The sequence below is a fragment of the Prionailurus bengalensis genome, chromosome B2 (genome assembly GCF_016509475.1).
Source record: "Prionailurus bengalensis isolate Pbe53 chromosome B2, Fcat_Pben_1.1_paternal_pri, whole genome shotgun sequence".
In the NCBI taxonomy this organism is placed as follows: domain Eukaryota; kingdom Metazoa; phylum Chordata; class Mammalia; order Carnivora; family Felidae; genus Prionailurus; species Prionailurus bengalensis.
In genome coordinates this window covers 111,248,870-111,271,527 of record NC_057349.1, presented here as the reverse complement: position 1 = coordinate 111,271,527, position 22,658 = coordinate 111,248,870, and the positions used below count along the sequence as shown (strand labels likewise).

The following is a 22,658-nucleotide window of genomic DNA, read 5'->3' as shown; positions in this document are numbered from 1 at the left end:
GGCAAAAGGGTGTTTGTAACGGTCAGGCTTATTTTAAAGAACTGGTCCTATGGCTGGGGGTTAGGTAAGGGTTCACTTTCTAGTTCCACCACTAGAAAAAGAAATTCATCTCCTAGAAGAGTATAGGGAGTGGGTGGGTAGGAAGGATTGTTAGTTAATGTAAAAAGTAAATATATATTTGCCACGTCTGTAGGTAGATTGGATCGCCAAATCATCCTCTGAAATATTACAATGATCGTATCCCAAAAATCTGAATTCTTTTAAAAATTACTCTCAGTTATTTATTATGTATTATCAACACTTTGTATCTATCTATCTAATCTCAATCAGAGTATGTAGGATTATTTTGATAAAGACTGTTTTTGTAAATTGTCATCATTTATCTTGCCTCACAAAATCTATTTTTATTCCATTTATATATACTTGTAGAAAAACATAATTTAATTGTCACAGATGTCTATGTTTATGCTACATAGACATTCTGCAGACACCAGGATTGAGAAAAGATGGATTTTTCATTTTTCAACTTTATTTGCCAAGAAGTCTTTTTGGCAAAGTTTCTCCAAAATTCTTACTTACATGTGTTTTCTGGAACACTTAAAAATATGGTTAAGGTCATTCTTACTTGTAATTGGGAATTACATTCTTAATATAATTTCAGAGTAATACATATAATTTGATAGTATATACTCCTTTGTCCTTTATCCTCTAATTTTTGAAGGGAAAATATAACATTGGAGTACGCCACAAACCACATCCCAGAGCATTCTGGAAGGGATTGTGTCATCAGTTTCCCATAGGAATAATAATGGGCAAGTGTACTTGGCAGTTTCATCTGATTAATAAAGTGTGATGAGGTTAAAAGTGACTTCTTTTAAAAGGCTTATGGTTTAGTCTTCAATACATAACCTGTGATGCTGGTCTTTGGAATCACTTCATAAGCAGCCCCTAGTTTTACTTTGTGGGGCAGTCACATCACCTTTCAGCCAGATCCCCATTTCTTTTGAAGCTGATTCTAGATTTCTGGCAATCAAAATAATTTGTATGAAATCAGAAGGAATGGAAACGAAAAGTAGGCATGAAAAGTACTATTACATACCCTAGCTGGTCTGAGATGCCAACTTTCCAGGAGCAATGCCCATGTCAAATTTCTCAGTAATATTTACCTCTCATTTCTTCCACCATATCAATAACTAGCTCTTGTCATCTTCAAAGTACTTCTCAAACATTAAATAATCTCAGATTACACACTCTGTTCTTCGCATTTATCTTGACCAGCTGTCAGAGAAGGCAATTTATTTCCCCTCAATTTTATTCCTCTTGGCTCTGGGTGGCTTCTGCAGTAAATTTGAATGCAAAATGAAAGGTACAATTTAGTGTGTTTCCATAACAAAGGAAACACATAATTTTCCGTAAGCAGTATAACCTTCAGATTTCTTTCAAATTGCTTATAGTTTGCCTTCTGAGCTGGATACTCGGAATGTATTTTCATCATCTTTGAGTCTTGATTAATTTTTAAGTGGAAATTTTGAGAATGTGAAGGCAAAAACAAATAGAAAAAATGTACAAAGTCATTTAGTGTTAGCTTTATCATTTTCATCCATTTAAAATGTTGTATTTTAATGGTTTGGCAGGATTATAAGGTGAAATAAAATTTGAGATTCATTATAATATCAGTTATTTTAAATATTAAAAGTCACATTTGAACACTGAACTTGCATTGCTTTCTGAATTTATACAGTTTCTCATTTTTCTGATAAAAAAAAGAAAAAAATGTATAGAAATTCTTGTCCCTTTAAAAACTTTTTGTCTTTTAACAATATGATCATGATTCGACTAATTTGTATTAAATCCTGGTAAATTTGTTCTTTCAGCTTCAAGATACCAGGCAGGTGTGTATGATATTGTCTACAGAAATACGCTCTAATCCTCAGTTCACTGAAGTGAATCTGAAGTGCAAAAGCAATTCTTCCGGTTTTCTCTGTATAGTGGTAGTAGGATGTCTTCCAAAGGTTAAAAAACTGGAGATTAGCAACATATCAACTTTCAGGTGGCCTCTCCTAAGCACTTGTAATTCACTTACTCTCCCGCAAATCATTATTCCAAAGGTTTGACTCACTTGTAGCCCCACTTGGATCTTAAATTGCATTTCGAAGCACTCCTATCATTCATCCATTTTCAGAACTGCCATTAGAAGTGATGGGAATTTGGCACAAAAATCAATGAAAGGATATGATATGAGTTCGTTCTAATTTTTCCTTCTTCGAGATCCATCTCAAGTACAGTCTGTGAAATCTGTTTTTTAAAGATATGTTTCCATCTTGCTATTATTTCAACTAAATTGAGTTCATGACCTTGGGATATGTATTCACGCAGTTTTTCAGGAAAGAAAGGAGATTCATTGTCACTGTTGTTAATTGCGACTTAAAATCATTTCAAAATCTTAATTAAATCATTTACCGCTGATCTCCTCAACAACTTTTTAATCTCTTAAAAATAAGGGGTTAGATTTACTATTGTCACCTAAAAATTACTGTATTAGTTATGTTTGGTTATTATTAATACCTACTAATATATACACTTGGATGTATTTGATTTTCTTTTCCCTAGTCTGTGATAGAATTTTATGGCACTTATTTTTTATCAAGAGAAGGATACTGCCATTTATTGGTAAAGAAAAATTTAACACTTTATTAACTAGAGTATTTAATTTTAATGCACTATTTTCATTTCTTCCCCAATAACTAAAAATTGTCATATGAACTGGATTCAAACTCTAAGCACCCCATGTACACAGCTGTTAGAAGTTTCAAAATTTGTCTTTCTGGTTAATGAGTTCCATTAGGCTACAAACATTTGTATTGTAACAAGATAACTTTATTTTTTATATATAATTCTCTCTTAATTTGTTAATGGGGCAAAACACTCTCTGTTAATATGAATGAATTACAGTTTGTGTCCCACTTCTGTATCACAAGAAGTAAATTAGCTGATTCAAGAAAGTTGTGGAAGGAGTCATGGGGCACCTGGCTGGCTCAGTAGAGTGTGCAAGTCTTGTTCTCCGTGCTGTGAGTTGAAGCCTCACATTGGGTGGAAATGTTACTTAAAAATAAAACCTTTAAGGGGTAGCTTGGTGGCTCAGTAAGTTAACCATCCAACTCTTGATTCTGGCTCAAGTCATGATCTCAAGGTGTGTTAGACTCTGCACTAACAGTGTGGAGCCTACTTGGTATTCTCTCTCCCTCCCTCTCTGCCCTTCCCTCGCTTGTGCTCTCTCTCTCAAAATAAATAAATATTTTTAAAAAACCTTAAAAAAAGGAAAGAATGTCATTGAAGCAATTATAGCATTCCATTTTGGTTTGGTCTAGCCTAACGTATATGCTTATTAAAGAAAACAAATGCCTGCATTTATTGAAAACTTAGTTTTTCAGCCTCAACTGTAGTTTCTAAGGTTGCTCTTGCCCTTCTGGTCTTTCCTTACCACGATGGTAATGGTTGTACCAGCAGTGGAGGTGGCAGTAGAAGTAACGGCGATGGTGATGTTGATAATAATGAAGATATAGTTTAGTAGTTATTGTACTGCCATTTATTGAATAATTCGATGTAGCAGGAAATTTTCCAAGCAATTTATATGAGTTATTTTTCCACCATCATAAACCTGTAAATCGGGCCTTACTAACCTCATTCCTTAGATATAGATATTTCTAACTCAGAGGTAAGGCAGCACAGTAGGGACATTCTAGCCAGGAAGTTAATCCTAATCTCTATTGTCTATGAAACCTGTGGCAAAGCTGTTTTTCTTTACTGTTTCCATGAAAAATCTGGACCTAACTGAAAGGAAGGATTGTGAAAGGTAGAGAAAGAGGTTGGAAGATTGAAGGGAGCACTTTAATTCCACTTGGAGACCTAGGAGTACTAAGAATTCCCTTCAGTTTTAAAATTTGAAAACTTTCCAGCTATTATTTAGCACATTCTAGAAGTAACACCAGTTACATGAAATTTATTTTGTGAAAAGTGGCAAGGAAGTATCCAAATTTGGAGTTTGCTTTTTTAGTTTGAGAATGCAATTTTGAGGTAAAAACTAAAATTGGTAATAGTTAATTGTATATATTAGGAGATGATTAATAACATTTCCTTTTTTATATTTAATTGTTAAATTATGATAGATATTATGGCCCATATTTAAAATATATGAAATACGGTGTTAAGCTGTGATTTTGGCAAAAACATTGGGATTGTTAGAGATTTTTTTTTCTCTTTTGTATTCAATTATTTACTACATATCTGTATGATTTGGAATTGAAAATGCTATTTGAGAGTCACTTGAATTTTCTGGTTGATTTTGAATTGTTATTAAATGTAATATGATATAGTTGCTTCAGATTTCAAGATACCCCTAGAGTTAACTTTCTATGAGTGCAGGTTGTCAATGTAAACAGGTATGCTTACTCTCCATTGAGGGGGGGCTTTCTAGCCATACAAAGGCAGCAACTTTGCAGGAGTGACATGAAACAGTTACAGATTTTTTCAGTGTTTACTCTGTACATTAAAATGCCACAGGGGCACCTGAGTGGCTCAGTGGGTCAAGCATCCAACTCTTGATTTTTGGCTTCAGGTGATGATCTTATGGTTCCTGAAATCCAGCCCTGAGTCAGGCTCTGCTCTGACAGCATGGAACCTGCTTGGGATTCTCTCTCTCCCTCTCTCCAACCCCTCTCCTATTTACACTATCTCTCTTAAAAATAATAAATAAACATTTAAAAATATTGTACCACAAAAAGAAAGAGGTGGACAGTTGAGGGTAACAAACTGCAACCTAAGATCAGATAAAGTATTATTATCATATGTATGTGTTTGTATATATGCATACATGTATACCCTCTTGCAAGGAGTATAAATGTACAAGTATGTATAGATACATACACATGCACACATATGGATATCTGTATGTGCACATATACATATATATATAATATGTATAAATACATATACATGCATACACAAAGATATCTGTATATACATGTATACTCGTGTAAAAATATATGCATACATATGATTGTGTACATGTAATGTGTATACAGTTCTTTAAAACACTCAAAGGAGGTTTATGGAAAAGTGAGCAAAAAATTTCAAAAGATAAAAAGTATAAAGGGAAAATAAATATATAAAAAGCTTATTGCTAGTAATCAAAGAACTACAAATGAAGCAGAACTTTCCTCCTACGTGACTGAAAATAGTTTTAACACTGGTAATACCCAGTATTGTCAAAGATAAGAAAACAGAGACTGCTGGTATGTACATTTTCAAAAATATACTAATTTTCTGGGGTGCCTGGGTAGCTTAGTCGGTTAAGCATTTGACTCTTGGTTTCAGTTCAGGTCATGATCCCATGGCTTCATGGGTTTGAGCCACTCATTGGGCTCTGTGCTGTCAGTGTGGAGCCTGCTTGGGATTCTCTCTCTTTCCCTCTGCCTCTACCCCTCCCTGACTCATGCTATCTCTCTCAAAATTAATAAATAAACTTCAAAAACAAACATACAAATTTTCAAATACATATGTATATTCTCAAAAGATATAAAAGTGAGAATACTGTTTGTATCAGAAATTCTAGGTTTAGGAAATTTTCTGAACATAAAAATTATGAATGTGTGCTAAGAAAACTTTTGCCATGTCCCAAGGTAGAAAACTTTTTGACTTAATTATGCATATCCACAAAATGACATGCCATGCAGCTACTTAAGTGATATTTTATGGAATACATACAGCAGGAGAACATGCCTATTATATATTGCCTAGTGGAAAACAGGATGTGATGATGACTTTTCAAATCAAATACAGCATATTTATATATTTACATGTGTGTATAGAAAAGTAGGTGTAAACAGCACGATATGTTAACAGTTGCCTCTGAGTGGTGAGATCACAAATAATTATTTATCTATTTATTTTCCTATTTTTTAAATATTTTTTGAATTTTCTCCCATAAACATGTAGATTTTGAAAGCAGAAATAAAAAAGTTAATGCATATAACAAGATTTTCTCTTAAATCTTCTGTGACCCTTCACAAATAAAAATGAATGGCCTCTATAGAACAGCCACTTATACAATTAAGCCAGGATATCCAAAAAGGATTTTGTCCATTTGTGCTACTTTATCATTAACTTTGCTCCCCCCCACCACCCAGAGGAGATATTTTTGCTTACATTCAGAACTGACATATGAACTTGAATAAAGGAAAAGGGTATTAAAAAACAACTTGACAAACAAACGGATTGCCTTTGATGGTAGTGGATATAGAAGGTGGTAAGGGAGAAATAAACATGATTAAAGGTGAGGACAAAGTTTGTGGCTCCGATGGTATTATTTGCAGCGCTTAGGAAGTGGAAGAGTGCTAATCACAAGGGCATGTGGATTTCAGAGTGGAGAGTAAATACTGGGGTAGTGGGCAGGAGATGTGTCCCTGCCATTAAAGAGGTATTCTTTGCTATATAGAAAATGGTACAGGCAACTTAAATATACATCTATAATCTGTGGGGGTTTTTGGTTATTAACATTTGACATAAAGTTCTAAATTGTAATTCTCCTTTCTGAATGTTTGATTAGGAAATGCGTCTACTACCACCACAGTGATAGACAGCAAAAATGGATCTGTGCCCAAATCCCCTGGGAAAGTTCTGAAGAGGACAGTCACAGAAGACATAGTGACAACATTCAGCTCCCCAGCAGCCTGGCTTCTGGTCATTGCTCTGATAATCACATGGTCAGCTGTTGCTGTCGTTATGTTTGACCTAGTGGATTACAAAAACTTTTCAGGTAAGTGTGGGTTATGAAATGTGGGCTTCAGATGAATAGAAACTATGTTCTCTCCCACTGTCTTTGTTTCTATTCATCATGTCTTAGTGTGAGAAATAAAGCACCTCTCAAATGTGCTTGAATGTCAACTACTTCTAGTTTCTTTGTCACCATTTCCTTTGATCCTTCTTTGTCTATTGTTCAGTGATTTCGAATGAAATATATTTCCATATTTGTAATGCTGACCGAAAGCCAAACATTACAGTTCTATGAAGATAACTGATTAAAAAGTTTGGTGGAGATTTGGTTTGGGAAATGAGACTTTATCAATTTAAAACAGTACCAAACCAAGGAAAAAACTTTTGGACAAGTGGAAAATTGTGTGAAGCATTTTTAAGTCCCTCTACCATCTGGCTCCAAGCTTTCTTTCCAGACATTTTCTTTGCTCCTCCCATCAAAACATCCTATTTTGAGTTCCTGAAAATAAAGAGTGTTAAAAGGATTTTCTCATAATTACTTGTAATGAGATAGTACATCTTGAGTGCCCATGTGTTCTTATGGATTTGGAGTAAAACAGGAATAACACATGTGAGGAAAGACAGATTTTCATTATGGTCTATTCAGTCTTTTAGAATACATTCTGTCTCTTTGTTCAAGGTATTTTGACACTTAAAAATTATATTTGTCTATTTCCACATCTGACATGCTCTATTGACTGTGAGTTCCTTGAGGGAGGGACTCAGTCGGGTATACAATAAATTTTAAATAAGTAGATGAATGAATTCATGCATATCACTTTTGACCACAAGCAAAAACATTTCATTAAGCTCTTAATGTGCTCTTTCATATTTGCACCATTCACCCCCCAACCCCCACTTTCCATTTTCTTTCTCCAGCGGGAATAGAAATCAGTAGGAACCAGAAACTATAAATACTGTAAATTGCATTCTGTATAGTCAGGGATTCCCCTACTTCTTGCTATGGCATTTTACTCATTCAGCAATTATTTATCAAGAACCTACTATATGTGCCAGGCAATGGCTATGTTAAAAGAAATGTAAGTATAAATATTGCAAAGTCATAAAACTATCATTTGGGTTTATTTACATGGCAGTGTGCTTGAGATGACTTTTCCTGCAGTACCATTGATAGCTGCCCTAAAATGAGCATTATCTAATCGGTAGAGATAAGTCCTATGATGTCAATCAAAGAAAAACACTATTAATTCAGAACTGTGAACCTTTGCTTTAAATAAGCTATAATTTTGGTATATTGTATAATGTAGGCTCTTAAAAGAATATACAATTGAAATGCCTATAATATAAAATTATGACCTAGAATTTTAAGTGAAAAGCTTGGTTACACCACTCTAGGTAATTTCATTTCCCTTGAGGCTCTATCAGCTGTGATATTTCATCTATTCTTTCCTTTTCTAGAATATCATTCACTTACATTTTAGAAACAAATATGGTCATAAAATACAGTTCCAATAGATATATCTTAAGAATTCCATGTAAATCTCATATTCGTTAAGTTAATAATTTAATAAGTACACTACAGAAATTACTGTTGCAAGGAATTTGTCTTAAATTATTTTATAAAATGAGCAGCTACCTATAATTAGACTTTCAGATTAGATTACTTAAGTGTAAGACACACAATCTATGGTAGAGTTTCCTTGGATTACTGTAATTAGGTGTTATGGATAATGCCTATGTTACTGGCATTTCATCTCACAGGGAAAAAAAATAGCCTCTGTATTACTGCTACTTCATTTCTTCTTTCAAGGAGTGTTTATTAGGCACATCTTCTATGTGAGGCCTCCTCTCCCCCATTTCCTGTATTTATTAGTGACCTAACCATCTATCCATTCCCCACAAAAAGAAGTCTGAAGTCATCTTTTAAATCTGCTGGATACCCGATCAATCACTATGCTGGATGCTGACTACTAACTCTCCTGTCTCATGAACTCCCTCCCTTCTCTTGGTTACCACGGTCTCCATTATCGCATTTCCGACCTTGATTCTCTGTTGAGGGGACAAATGCAATTTCTTCTTGTCTCCCTCACCCAGTATCTTCCCTTTGACATTGCACCAAAGGTATCTTCATAAAACATAACTTCGGCAAAGTATTTCCTATTGCCCAAGTATAAACTCTTTGCCGTGAAATTCAAGTCCTTAGCCTACCTCTTTATTTTCATCTTGTAATTCAGGTCATGCAATCTATTTTCCAGCCATAGTTACTATTGTTCTTCCCTGTATTCTTTTCCTACGACACATATATTCTCACTCTTCCCTGCTTCCGTTCATTCCATTCTCCTGCCTCCCAACCCCCAGTAGTGCAGAAATTGTAGTAAAGTGGTTAAAGATGTCAATTCTGGTGCTGGATTTCCCTAGGTCTTATAACTTCCTAGCTGTGTAATATTGGAAAAATCATTCAGCCTCTCTTTGCCTCAGTTTCCTCATCTATAAAGTGGGGTCTATAATAGTACCTGTGTAATTAAGTTGTTAAGAGAATTATATAAGTGAATATATTTGAAGTGCTTAAAACAAAACCTGCTTTATCACAAGCACTGTATTGATTAATATTACTAGTTGGTACCCATTCCTCCATTTTCTTGAAGGATGAATTCATGCTTAAGAGCTAACTCCCTTTTTTGGTGAAACAGTCTCAGATTTCCTAAGAAAAAATCACTGTACTGTGCTTTCATTCCCTTACTACCTTATGGGCAACTGTATTAACAGCAGTTAGCACACTGTATTATAAATATATTTTTGCTTGTCTATCTAACTCAGAAACATAAACGTATCCAAGGAAGGGACTGTCATATTCATCCCTGTATGTGAGTACCTGTCATATAGTAGATTTTCTGGTATCCATTTCCTAAAGGATACATAGTGTTGACATTTTGATTTTGAAACAATTTCTTACATTATGAAGAAAAAAAATACATCATACATTTTTTATTTCATCCAGTTTTTGAGCAACTCTAAAAATTAGTGAATACATTTAATAAAATCAGAATGAAAAAATAATAAAATATGTTTATAAGATGCAATGTTACTTGTCATATTTTATAATGGTCATCTATGCTATATAATAAATTACCTCAAAAATAAGTGGTTTAGAGATGCCTGGGTGGCTCATTTGGTTAAGCATCTGAGTTGGTTAATATCTGACTCTTGATTTAGTCTCAGGTAATGATCTCCTGGTTTGTGAATTCAAGCCCTGAGTTGGGCTCTGGGCTGACAGTGTGCAGCCTGCTTGGGATTCTCTCTCTCTCTCTCTCTCTCTCTCTCTCTCTCTCTCTCACTGCACCTCCTCTGCTCTCTCTCTCTCTTTCTCAAAAATAAATAAATAAACTTAAAAACAATAAGTGGTTCAAAACAATAATAAACATTTATTATCTCAATCAGTTTCTGCAGGCCAGGAGTTTGCGAATGGCTTAGCTGGGTGGTTGTTGGCTTAGGGTATATTTTGAGTTTCAATAAAGACATTGACTGGGGCTGCAGACATCTAAAGATTTTCTTGGATAGTGGAACCACTGGCAAGTTGTCACACTCATTTTGCTGTCAGGTTAATGCTGATGTGTCTTCACATCGTGGCAACTGACTTCCCTCAGATCCAAGAGAGAGCATGGCAGAAGCCACAAAGCCTCTTATGACCTAGACTTGAAAATCACAGGGGTGCCTGGGTGGCTCAGTTGGTTAAGCGTCCGACTTCAGCTCAGGTCATGATCTCACGGTCCGTGGGTTTGAGCCCCACGTCGGGCTCTGTGCTGACAGCCCAGAGCCTGGAGCCTATTTCAGCTTCTGTGTCTCCCTCTCTCTCTGCCCCTCCCCTGTTCATGCTCTGTCTCTCTCTGTCTCAAAAATAAATAAACGTTAAAAAAAAAAGAAAAGAAAATCACATACCGTCATTTCTGCAAAGTCCTTTTGGTTACACACGTCAGCCCTATGTATTGTCCTAAGAGACTAACTACAAAATGGTATGAATACCAGCAGGCAACGATCATTGGGGGCCAATTTGAAGGCTGGTTACCCCATACCCACTCTCAGAAAAATTATATTGCCAGGCTATACATCTTTAGATAAATGCTTAGATATAAGGAAATGCCATCCAATACTCTAGCTGACAAAATGTTATTGTAATTACCACAGGTGCAAAGAGAAAGATGATGTATTGGGATGACTGTCATCACAAGACCATATCTAGGAAGATAAATAGTCTCTAATGAATTTGAAATGAAAAATAAATAATCACAGAGTTAAAATTCTAAAGAAAAAATATATACATTCTTCAGATAAAAAGTTCAAATACTTTTTGCTAATTAAAATTTGAATGTGCATTTTCTGAAACCAAAATAATATAAGTTCAAAGTCTGTATAATTACAGCATAAAACTTGTAACTCATAGTGACCATTAGTTGCATGAGATATATGCACTCATATTAAAATTTTTATTTCTTTTCTCCATTTAGTGAATTCTAGCCTTTTTAATGTAGATTATTCACAGAAAAAAATTGTTTTCTTTAATAAGAATGTCAAATGTAAATGGTATTCCTATGTTGCAATGCTATTTTTAATTGATACATTTCAAACATTTACTAAGGATTAATATTATGATGATGAGTCTTTTGTAATAGATAATGTTTTTGAAATTTGTATCATTAACGTTTAAAAAACAAGGCTGGTGATAAAAGAAAGCATATTGGAAATAACTGAAGGGCAGACAGGATAACTGTCTCTGGGCTCTGAATTACTCTCTGGCATTTTAGAAAAGTAAGTAAATGCTTTTAAGGCATTAAAAATTGTTCTTAGAGAAATGAAAATCTATTTTCATAAGCAAATACTATACTGCATTGAGAAGAATGATTCTCCTTTAGGCCAATCTTTGAAATTCCTTATTTTCTGAATTTGGTTTGATATACCCAAATAACGTACTGGTGAGGGATATGTGGAACTGACTTTTATGTGCCTCTTTCGGAAGACTTGAGTTCACTCTACAACTCTGTGACCTATAAGCTAACATGACTAGGAACTTATGTTTCCTTGTCTGTCAATGGAAATAGCACTTTTCTCTGTGGTCTGCAAAATGTGTGACTTTGCTTGCTCTTATCAAATGAGATAAATTGTAGGACATCAAAAAAGAAAACAAAAAACCAGATACTAGAAAGGATATTTCACCTACCCTTCATTTCTTCCTAAATATAAAGTCCTAATACTATCCAAAAATAATATGATGTATCTGTCACAGGTTTTGATCAGAGTAGAATCACTATGAGTGACACAGAACAGAAGGTTTAGTGTAAAGCTCATGCATTCATGGGAGCTGATCAGCCGTCTAGGTAAGGCTATTGCAATGTATCAGGCACTAGGTCATGAGTCAGTAGAGTGGAAGTTGGTATAGCAAAGGAAAAATATCTTGTTTAATGTAAGTTTTATGAGACACAAGAGCCTTCATAAAGAAAGGAAGACCTTAAGAAGTAGTTAAGCCTGAGCATTTTTATGCTAGGTTTGATGAAAAGTGGAAAGCGGTGGAAAAATGTGACAGGATAAAAAGAGTAGGAGCTAAGTGTCGTAAATTGAGGGAAACAGCAAGGGCTGTTCATTCACATCACTCTGGGCATCTTGGAAATAAGGATATTCCCTTCCTCTGGGTTTAGGGAGGACACCTTTCTCATGAGAGTTTTATGGCCTGCTTCAGAGGAATATCAGCAAGTCCTTTTTGCACAATGTCATTTCTCAAATTCTTTCAGCTGAAAATATTTAATATGCCAAGGTGCCATATTTGGGGTAGCATGTCCTGAACCCTGTCATTGGAAAGGGCAGATGGAAATAGCATAGGGGAGACTGAGGACAAACTGGCACTGACAAGGACAAACTAGAGCCCTCATTTGACTTTGACCACCTCAAATTACGATGATGTGGGTGAGCTGCAAGATAAATTGGTGCCTTCCACTACGGAACTGCACAAGCGCCTGGCCAAGATTTGGAGATGCTGGAGGAGGCGGTCCAGGGGGAACTGAGAGCATGCTGCCGGCTGCTGCCACATGTCAAGGTCAGCCAGCATATCGGTGATAATGTGCTTGAGCTGCAACAGCACCTGCCCTACACCAACCTTCAGAAAATAAGCAATGGCTATTACTTCTTTTTTGCCTTCTAAAGCTCATGCAAATTTCTCTTGTGCCCAACTGTTACTTGGACCTTACACGTAAGGGAATTCTGGGAAATGTCATTCCAATTTAGTGATTTAAGAGCATACAAAGCCACCACATAGGATGACTGTATAATTTATCATCCAAAACAGGACACTTGTGAGAGTGAAATGGAGAGCTGTTAATATTTGTCTCAGGGCAACAGACACAAACCAAGATGTCTGATCAGCCAGATATTATTCATCTTGCCTCTACTTTTCTTCCGGAAGATGAAAGTCTTCAGAAAAACAAAGATGGGGGTCTGGGAAGGGTTGGTTAGTGCAGGGCAACGTCACTTTCTTATTAATTGAGTCTAGAGGGTCACAAAGGCTGCTGGATGCCTTGCCCCCAAGCTTCTGCAGACACAGCCAGCAAGTTCTTCCAGAAAACAGAGGAGTGCCCTGATGACTTGGTAACTCTTTCAGGATCAAAATTTGTGGGCTTTGGTTGAAATTCCTTACAAACTTGTTTGTGTTATTTATAAAGGGAACAATTTTCTCTCTAAACAATAAATGCAAAAAATAGGATTTCTAAAGAGATTATTGCAAACTTAGGCACTCTTGGATAATAATGATTTCCCTCTAGGTCAGAAGGTACAGGAATAAATTGTAGTAACTTGTGGCTTTTCTTGCCTAAGAACAAGGGTTATAATTTATTAGCATCCTCATCCATAAGAGGGAAAAATCATTCTATGGCTATACCCAGAGGTCTCAAAGAAGCGCATTTGGTAATTTTTGCATGCATTCCACATACTTATTTCAAAACAATTTTGTAAAAATTAGATAAAATAATCCATGTAAAACATACGTGCCTGGCACATACAAGGCACTCATTAAGCATAACTTGAATTTGAATCTTATTACTGGGAAGTAAGATCAGTAATCTGAGAAGAAAGCCAGCAAGGACATGATGGTAGGAAGCATCAATTTCTTATGAAAGTCTTGCAGACATCTCCTGATGTGCCTTTTAAATAGATTTTCTAATGAGGTGTGCCATTTATCTACTGCTCTTGGAAATTAATTTCCCTGATTTTTTTTTTCCTGGCACTTAGCCCAGTTAAGCAGGTGCACTGTTTGTCAGGCTGTGAGTTTAGAGGAGTAAAATGATTCAGGGAAGACCCATAGCCAATCAGAATGTATAAATTTAACATTTAATAGTTATGTATATATGTATATTTATGTGTGTGCGTATAGAGATGTCTGTGTGACTGTCTGTATATGAATATGTTCTCACATTTTAGGAGGCTTGAAAAACTGAGAAATTAAATGCAACATTTTAGACTTATCAGTTCTCATGTGCACTGACTTTTCAAGTATAGTTGGCATTTTGTGAGCTTCTGATTCTGATTCAAGTCTTATTTTGATTACCACTTTTCTGTTCAATGTCCCAGGCCCGTTTGGTCCTCTTGGTCACTACATCTAAACGGACACATCTCATTACCCACATCCAGTCTGCTTATAAATACCTCAAGGAAGAAGAAATTTCCATAGTCCAATGTTTTCCAGATCCTAATCAAAGTGTGTTGATTTTTCATGAAATGAGGGAAAAGATAAAGCAAAATTTATTTGTTTTAAAGAAGGGTCCTTAATTTCATTGTTCCTACATTTTTGGACTTAAAATTCTCTTTCGAAATGATGATAATGACAGACATTATTTCTGTCACTGTTTTTAAATGGCATTCTTCTATAAAATAAAAGGTTGGCAATTTAATGTTGGGTTCCAGGTTTTCGCTGGTGGTGAATTTCAAGGTAAAAAAAAATCTAAAAGTTTGATACCAGTGCTCTATACCACTCATTTGAACCTTACCAAACGAGGCTTTATGTTAGATTTATTATAAATTTACCCATATAGATGGATATAATTACGAATCATACCATCTGTTACTATTCACCTTTTTGATGAATTCACTATTATGCATCTTTCAGTGCTCTGATTAAATTCACTTTCTTAGAAAAACCTTTCCTGAACTTTCAATGTAAATCAAGTGACTTTATCATAATTCCTCATTATATTATTTACTCTTCACTCATAGTGTATATTTGCAATTTACATATTATATATTTAATTGGGTGTGATTATTTACTTAAAATCTCTCTTCTCCATTGAGCTGTTAGGTTTGTAAAGAAATGGCTTTATTTCATTTAATTTTTCAAGTGCTTAGAAGTGCACAAAGTATGAACGCAATAAATATTTGAATTAATGTTGAGGTGAAAGAATGAATGAATAAATAAGTAAATAAATAATGGAAAAGGTAGTAGCATTTTTTATACTCTGAATGCTGAGTAATGAGCATAGTATTTCTTCATGAAATATTAGTTTATGACGATTTTGATAATATTAGTATTCGCAATAAAATATTTTGTAAACCTCTATTTCCTTGATTGGACTTTAAGCATCTAAAAGGCAAGGATTGTCTTATTCATCTTAATAGTACTGTTGCCCTGTCTACTGACTGACACATATTGTTCAGTAAAATTTGTGTGATCTAAACACAAGTTATTTGCTAAGCATATCTGCCAAGCAAAGAAACTTAAAAACAGAAAAAAATAAACAAAGGAACAAAACAATAATAACAAAAGAACACATGGACTTCAAGACCAGAACCACAGTAGCTGAATGCAGGCTCTGCGGGCTAGAATTTTGGATTCGAATCCTGACTCTACCAATCAGTAGCTGTGCAATCTTGGGAAATTTACTTCTCTGTGCCTGTTTCATTCTCCATAGGTAATAATAGTACCGATTCATATGGTTCTGTGAACACTGAATAAGTTAATACATACAAAACACTTGGAATTTTGACTGGCACACATAGTTAGGTAAATTGTAGTTAGTATCATTTTAATTTATTCTTCATGACCTTAAGCATATCTCAATGTTTCAAAAAGATGAATAGGCGTATTTCAAAAAGACGAATTGACTACTTGATTTCCAATTTTTAAATATCATGTGAATATACATAGATTCCAGCAATTACACTAAAGAAATCTGATGATTTAAGCACTCTATTTTATTTTAACATTGAGTAAATGTTCTAGTCATTCTGAAATGGTTTGTTACTCTTATATGACATAGTAAGCACATAATTCATGGCACTACATACTACATTTTAATGTGGTAAAAAGAACTTCAAAATTATTTACTCAGCTAACACTGAGCAATAGAATAGCTAAAGAGACTACATAATACAGCTGAGAGTTTCCAAAACTAAACCTTGACTGACCAAACGCATGTTTATGAAGTAATTATTCCAGATATGCTAATTGCTGTATTAATCCCAAATCTAATAACTCTCTTCTCCACTGGTCTGTTAAGTTTGTAATATAATGATCCAAGTAAGTCATCCAATTGGAGTACTGTGACATTTCAACTATTCTTATGCTACCAGCAAATTAATGCCACTGAATGTTAGCTTGGAAACAAATCTTTGGAAATCTGTAAATCTGCAGAAAACTTGCTTTTCCATTATTTATTAATATTGTAGTATTAGAACTGTGTTGATATTTAAGATATGATTTTTTAAATGAAGAAAGCAAATTAGTATTTCAATTAATATAATAATATCCACACCATGCTCATTAATAAAAGTATAATAAGATTCTTTTATTTTATTTACATACTTGACATGGGCAAATGAAGCCAGAAGTTGCTTGCAATTTTGTTTCAGAATATAAAATGTCCTTTATTTGACATGGGTCTATCTCTAGTAGGCTGGAAATATTCCAGGCTTCAACATTTGCAACACAATTTTGCCAGCAAAAAATTGGTTGATTGGGGTCATATTGGAAAAGAGAGGTGAAATGTACATCTATTTGCATTCACTAATTTTCCTTTTGCATCAAAAAGTTACAGTTGAAGAATAGCAAAAAATAACTTGGAAAAATTTCTATGAAACTATTAAATATTGAAATAGCCATGTAATTTCAACTAAAGTTGCTTGTCTATAATTTCATTAGGGTTGCATACAAGTGCAGGTTTCTAAAATACTGAAGTCAGTTAATAGTAAAGATGAGTACGGGAAATTTTGAATTGAGAAAATGTTAAAAAGCAGAAGGAAAATGCCCATGCCTCAGACGTTGAATGGCAAGGATTGGAACTACACTATGACTATTCAAATGTAGATTAGAAAAGTGACAGTCATTTCCTTGTGCAGTCAATAAAACAATTAGCTCACCAAAAGTGCTTTTAAATCAGGATCCTAGTTTTTCTTTGGTTTAAAAGCATCTAACTATCCAACATCTGCAAGTATTTTATTTTTTCAAAATTGTGAATCACATGAGTTTTATCTTTTAGAATCTTATGTACTTCGAAAGCTTTGTGTCTGCCCTTTATTATTTTATTTTATTTTTTACATGATTCCCACTAAACAAGAGAAGTCCTGATCATTGTAATCTATGGGTAGTATCCAGAGATCCTAGGGAGAGGAGAGAGGAAGAAAGGGAAACCATTATGAGACAGAGAGGAAGAGAAAAGAAGAATAGAGAGAGAAAATGACAATGGTTTGGGAAAATATATTTATCTGGGATCTTGAAAGATAAACTGAGGTACATTCAAAATTTTAAGAATGAGAAAAAAATCAGTTTGAATGAGGCAGCACCACACAAAAAGTGGTTATAAGAGCTGCACGTACAGGAGTTAGGGGAAAGACTTTTCTAGAGAGGAGATGGAAGCAAAACAAGGAAATTATTTGATTGGCTACAGCTAAGCATTTGCCTTATTTGGGAAAGGCTAGTTGGCTGTTATTGGTTGTTCATTTTTATTTCTTAACTTTGGGGCATTTATAGGCTTAGGTTTTGGTTGGCTGCTAAAACATTAGAACCACTTCAGTCTAATGTCCTCCTTTTTTAATTAATTCAATAGGGAAGTACAAATTATTGCTGCAAAAAGATTTGGCTTTTATTTTTTTATTAAAAAATTGTTTTAATGTTTATTTATTTTTGAGACAGAGAGAGACAGAGCATGAATGGGGGAGGGTCAGAGAGAGAGGAAGATACAGAATCCGAAGCAGGCTCTAGGCTCTGAGCTGTCAGCACAGAGCCCGACGCAGGGCTCGAACTCACGGACCATGAGATCATGACCTAAGCCGAAGTCGGATGCTTAACCGACTGAGCCACTCAGGCGCCCCAAGATTTGGCTTTTAAAAAGGGCTCATTACTTTTAAGGTAACGTGTGTGCTTGGGTGTGCAGGAGAGGGAAGAGCTTCATGAGGATGTATTTTCAATGTTGGTACATCTAAGTGTTGCTAGATGCAAATGCCATCTCCTTCCTGTATCTTCAAAACCTCCCCCTCTATTCCCTCCTTTTCCATGGGTGTTTATGGGTTTTCCAACTTGGGAAAACAAATTTCCCTCACTTTCAATATGCCTATTTAGATACAACCCTTTTTGTTTCTGTCTCTTTAGCCAAACCCCTCTATTAAGAAATGTTCTGACACTATTCTAACACTGTGCTGAAATGTCTTAAATACATACGTGACTTCTTAATGAATACATTAAGTTTATTAAAATAAACAAACTCATCTTAAGCATGAACAAATTGCACACTAAACATCTTCATCTTGGTTAAACTTTCAGCCTTAGAACTGTTGGCAGCCATTTTCTTGTTAAAACCTTATCTTATGGCATTTGTAACTCTCTTCTTCATCATCATTGGCTTCTTGTCCCCGTTGGACAATATCACCTTGTTCCATTGCTTCGGTTTTAATGACTTTGCATTACCCAAAAAGTGATAAGCAAACTGTCATCATGTTTAGCCTACTTATCTTTAATATGTGGTTCTCAAGCTAAAAATAGGATCAATCTTCTAAAATGACTAAATAGTAAGATTTAGAGGGAAAAAAGCAGTGACACAATTCTAAATAATCAAAGCATGTAAGATGAGTTTTAAGACAATGACTTAAATGACTCCACCATGGGAGTCAGTAAAACTATTTTTATTTTGAAAGAAAAATTAATCTTATAAACATTTTCATTTTCCCCATTCTTAACCTCATTCTCTCTCCAATTTTTCTAATGCATAAGGATATTCAGTTGGATCAGCAAACCCAAGATTCCTAACTGAGCTAGTTTATATATCTTTCCAGGCTTGCCTCTTAGATTCTAAATCCAGTTCATTTTCCAAATTTTTAAGTCAGAAACATGGCACTCCTTGTGAGATTTCCCCTTTTCCCACCATCCATAAACACTCAATTATCAAAAATAACTCATGTAATTTTTAAAAATCTCTTGGTTCTGTTCTCTACTCTGTGCCTTATCTCAAGAACCCCTGTCTTAGTTTCCCCAAGATCATTGCACTAGCCATGTATTTTCTTTTTGCCTATAATCTTGCCTTTTTTCTCCTTTTCATTCTGAGGCCAGAATGAAAATTGCAAATCTTTTAAATTATTCTTCCCCTATTTAAAATTTTAGATGTCTTTCTTTAAAATATAAGTATGCATGTTGTTCTGATACCTTGGCGCTCACCTTGTTGGCATGGGACAACAGCTGCTCCTATAACAACTCCAGCTCCTGACAGATCCTGCTTCAGCTTCGTCCACTCCTCGCCTAGGTACATATTTAGCATGATGAGGGCAACAGCTTCTTCTCTTTGGAGAGGGAGGTTTGGAGGTCATAGGACTGATGCAATTTCTACTTTGTTCTCATGAATTTTATCCCATCCTTTGTAGGCTGCGAATTTCCTTACTCCCTCTACTTTATGTCCATATTTTCATCCCAAGTGACTCTTCTGCCTTCAGATCCCAACTCCATCTGCATAAGTAAAGACCTCTCCTAGCGAGGTTAGTATTAGAAGTACCAAGGGAATTTCATGATTCCAATTTTTCATTTCATCATTTTTGAGAAGTGTTCATCGATGATAAGGATAACAAGTTCAAAGGAATTTCAACCTCTGTATATTGTCTCTACATTAAAAATCTAGTTTGAAGAAAATTACTCAGAGAAACTTAGTTCTGAAGTTGCATCATTTATGTAATTCAAGGAAGGTGATTATACAACTTTTTAAACATCCTAATTTTAAAATCTATATTATTGAGTCTGGCATTATCAAGGTTATCACCCATTTGTGAAAACACACGTTTAACTAGAGCAAAATGAACTTTCATCATGTTCTTTTTAAAAAAAAAACCCTTTTTTAATGTTTATTTATTTTTTGAGAGAGAGAGGGAAGGGACAGAAAGGGAGACACATAATCTGAAGCAGGCTCCAGGCTCTGAGCTGTGGACACAGAGCCTGATGCGAGACTCGGACCCACGAACTATAAGATCATGACCTGTGCTGCAGTCGGGCGCTCAACCGACTGGGCCACCCAGGATCCCCTTCATATTCTTTTCTTTATGGACATATCTGAGAGATGCTCTATAGAAATATCTTGTACTTGATAACTTAATTATCCAGTCTTAATGGGCTGTCCTAATATTTACATTTCTTGCTAAATCACAAAGTGTTAATTAAATAAATACAAAAATTATTGTAACCTCCATATTCTATTTCAAAGAAATTTTGCGATATAGCTTGAATTCCACATTTTTGTCCATACAAGGATCCTTGAAATGATATTATTATATACAAGCTATCCAATGCAGAGTTTATTCCATTGCAGCTGAATTTAATTTTCATTGGCCTCCACATCTCCATATTATTATTATTATTTTTGCCTTTGCTTCTCCCAAACCTCTATTATTTAGCCGGGTTTACTACAATTAGCCCTTTAGGGGAAATCCACTACTATATGTGGATTTAAAAAGAAGATATTAAGAAATGAGCCTCTCTCAAAATATTTCTTGTTTGAAAAAAGCTATTTAAAAAAAAACTATTTTAGGACTACAAATTATCACTATTCCGTTTACAATAAATTTGCTTCTCGGATACCAAAATAACAAGTGTTGTTTCTGGAACTGAAGCAATCTTACAAAAATATAGCTGTCCTCCAGGAATTTTTCAAGAGAAAATAATGGGAAGATTTGGAATTCCAGTTAGTGTGCCTTTTGCAAACTTCCATTGGCAGGATATAAATACACCTCAGAGATTCACTATGGAGGAATAAAGGCACTGTGTCAAACACTTCTTGAATTCTTGACTTCCTTGGATGTCCTTCCTTTCTTATTTTCCTCATATTGGCTTTACTTTCAATTGGAAATGAAATACAGAATAAGAAAACAATAAACTTATGGGATAAACAAGGCATATAAATAAGTATAGGAGATTGAAATCCCCTCCATTGAGATGATAAAAATTAAAGATGGGAATCCTGACATCATTGAGTTCAACCATGTTTGTTCAAGGTAAATGGTCCAACCCATGAGAAATTGTTTGAAAGTTACTTCAGACTGACCCTAAAATGCTTTAAAGTATGATATCTCGAGTAAACATCGCTTTGATGAAGACACCAACCTTAATAGTGGATATAAAAGCATATATTGTTGTTTGTTACTTCTTAAGTATCTGTACTTAGTGTTGTCCATGCTGGAAACTCCAGGGCCTGAAGACTCAGAGGGCTCTTAAGTTCACTGTGAGTACTTTTCAAATGTGCTCTGGTTAAAAATAAACTAAATTAAATCAGTATTTCAACCTTATATCCTTAGGAAATTATTGACTGTTATAAATGATGCCAAACCTCAAATCCAAAATGTTTTATAAGAATTTGCATTCTCTCAGTTTTCATTTCTGTATATAAGAAACTTATGAACACAGTGGTGACAACCATTGCTTTTTGCTCACACTGACACAGCAGGAATATATTTATTTTTTTATCTTTTTGCTTGTTTTTCCTACTTATTTGTCCCTTCTTCCTATCCTTGGGGATGGCATGGGAATGGGAAAATACATTTGAAGCTCTGTTTGGCACTGCTTAAGTTCTAGGGAATTATGTTTACCTTGAACAAAGGCTAAGTAATTTCACCGTACTTTAAGCAAGAATTGTCATGTAACTCAGAGCATATTAAATGATCCATAATTTGCTAATATTTTTCTTCATCAAATTTTCACCAACAGAAACAAAAGTATTCTAGGACTTATCTGCAACAAGAATGGAAAAACTCGTCACTTAAAATTATAATTTTTTTAGGTCTGGATAATTACCACTATATATTTCCAGAAAAAATTCCTCACATATCAAAATTAGAAACACCTGTGTAGTAAACCCATAAATGACAGCACTATGTCAATTATATTACACATAAGATACTGTATACAGTAAGTCCTACATAATTGTCTTGAAAGAAGTCTCTCTATTTCCTAGTCAATTTCATTTGGGTACTAGTATGTGCAAGGTACACTCATCAACATACATACAATTTGATTTTTTCCTAATTGGGGTAGCATTTGTGACACTTTTAAAAGACCTTACCTCAGTTTGGATCCAAATATTTAGATGTGAATATTTTCTTGGAGGTAAGGGGCAATCACTAGTTCTTTCACAAGTCCTGATAAAAGCAGTGTTTGGTTTTCAAAGACCCTGCCAAGGTTGCCTGTGAGGATGTAGTGCCTAAATGATCACAAAACAAAATTTATAACAGCCTGCGTTCGTGGAGCACCACCATATGTTTGAGTTAAATGGCTCTGAAAATTGAATTAATAATTACCTAACATTCACTATATCCTTTACTCTGCTTTAGGCACTTGATACTAAGGAGTTTATGTACAATGAGTTTGAGCAAAGTTCAGTAAGCACCATCTG

The 22,658-nt window shown here is 34.8% G+C and overlaps 1 protein-coding gene across 1 annotated transcript in view; it reads left to right on the top strand.

Moving 5' to 3' along the window:
* TRDN (triadin) overlaps positions 1-22,658 on the top strand; it is a 395,011-nt gene that overhangs the window by 41,683 nt on the left and 330,670 nt on the right. Inside the window, exon 2 of the mRNA XM_043592239.1 lies at positions 6,605-6,814. Within this exon, the coding sequence (XP_043448174.1) occupies positions 6,605-6,814 (210 nt within the window). The remainder of the gene's footprint in view (positions 1-6,604; positions 6,815-22,658) is intronic.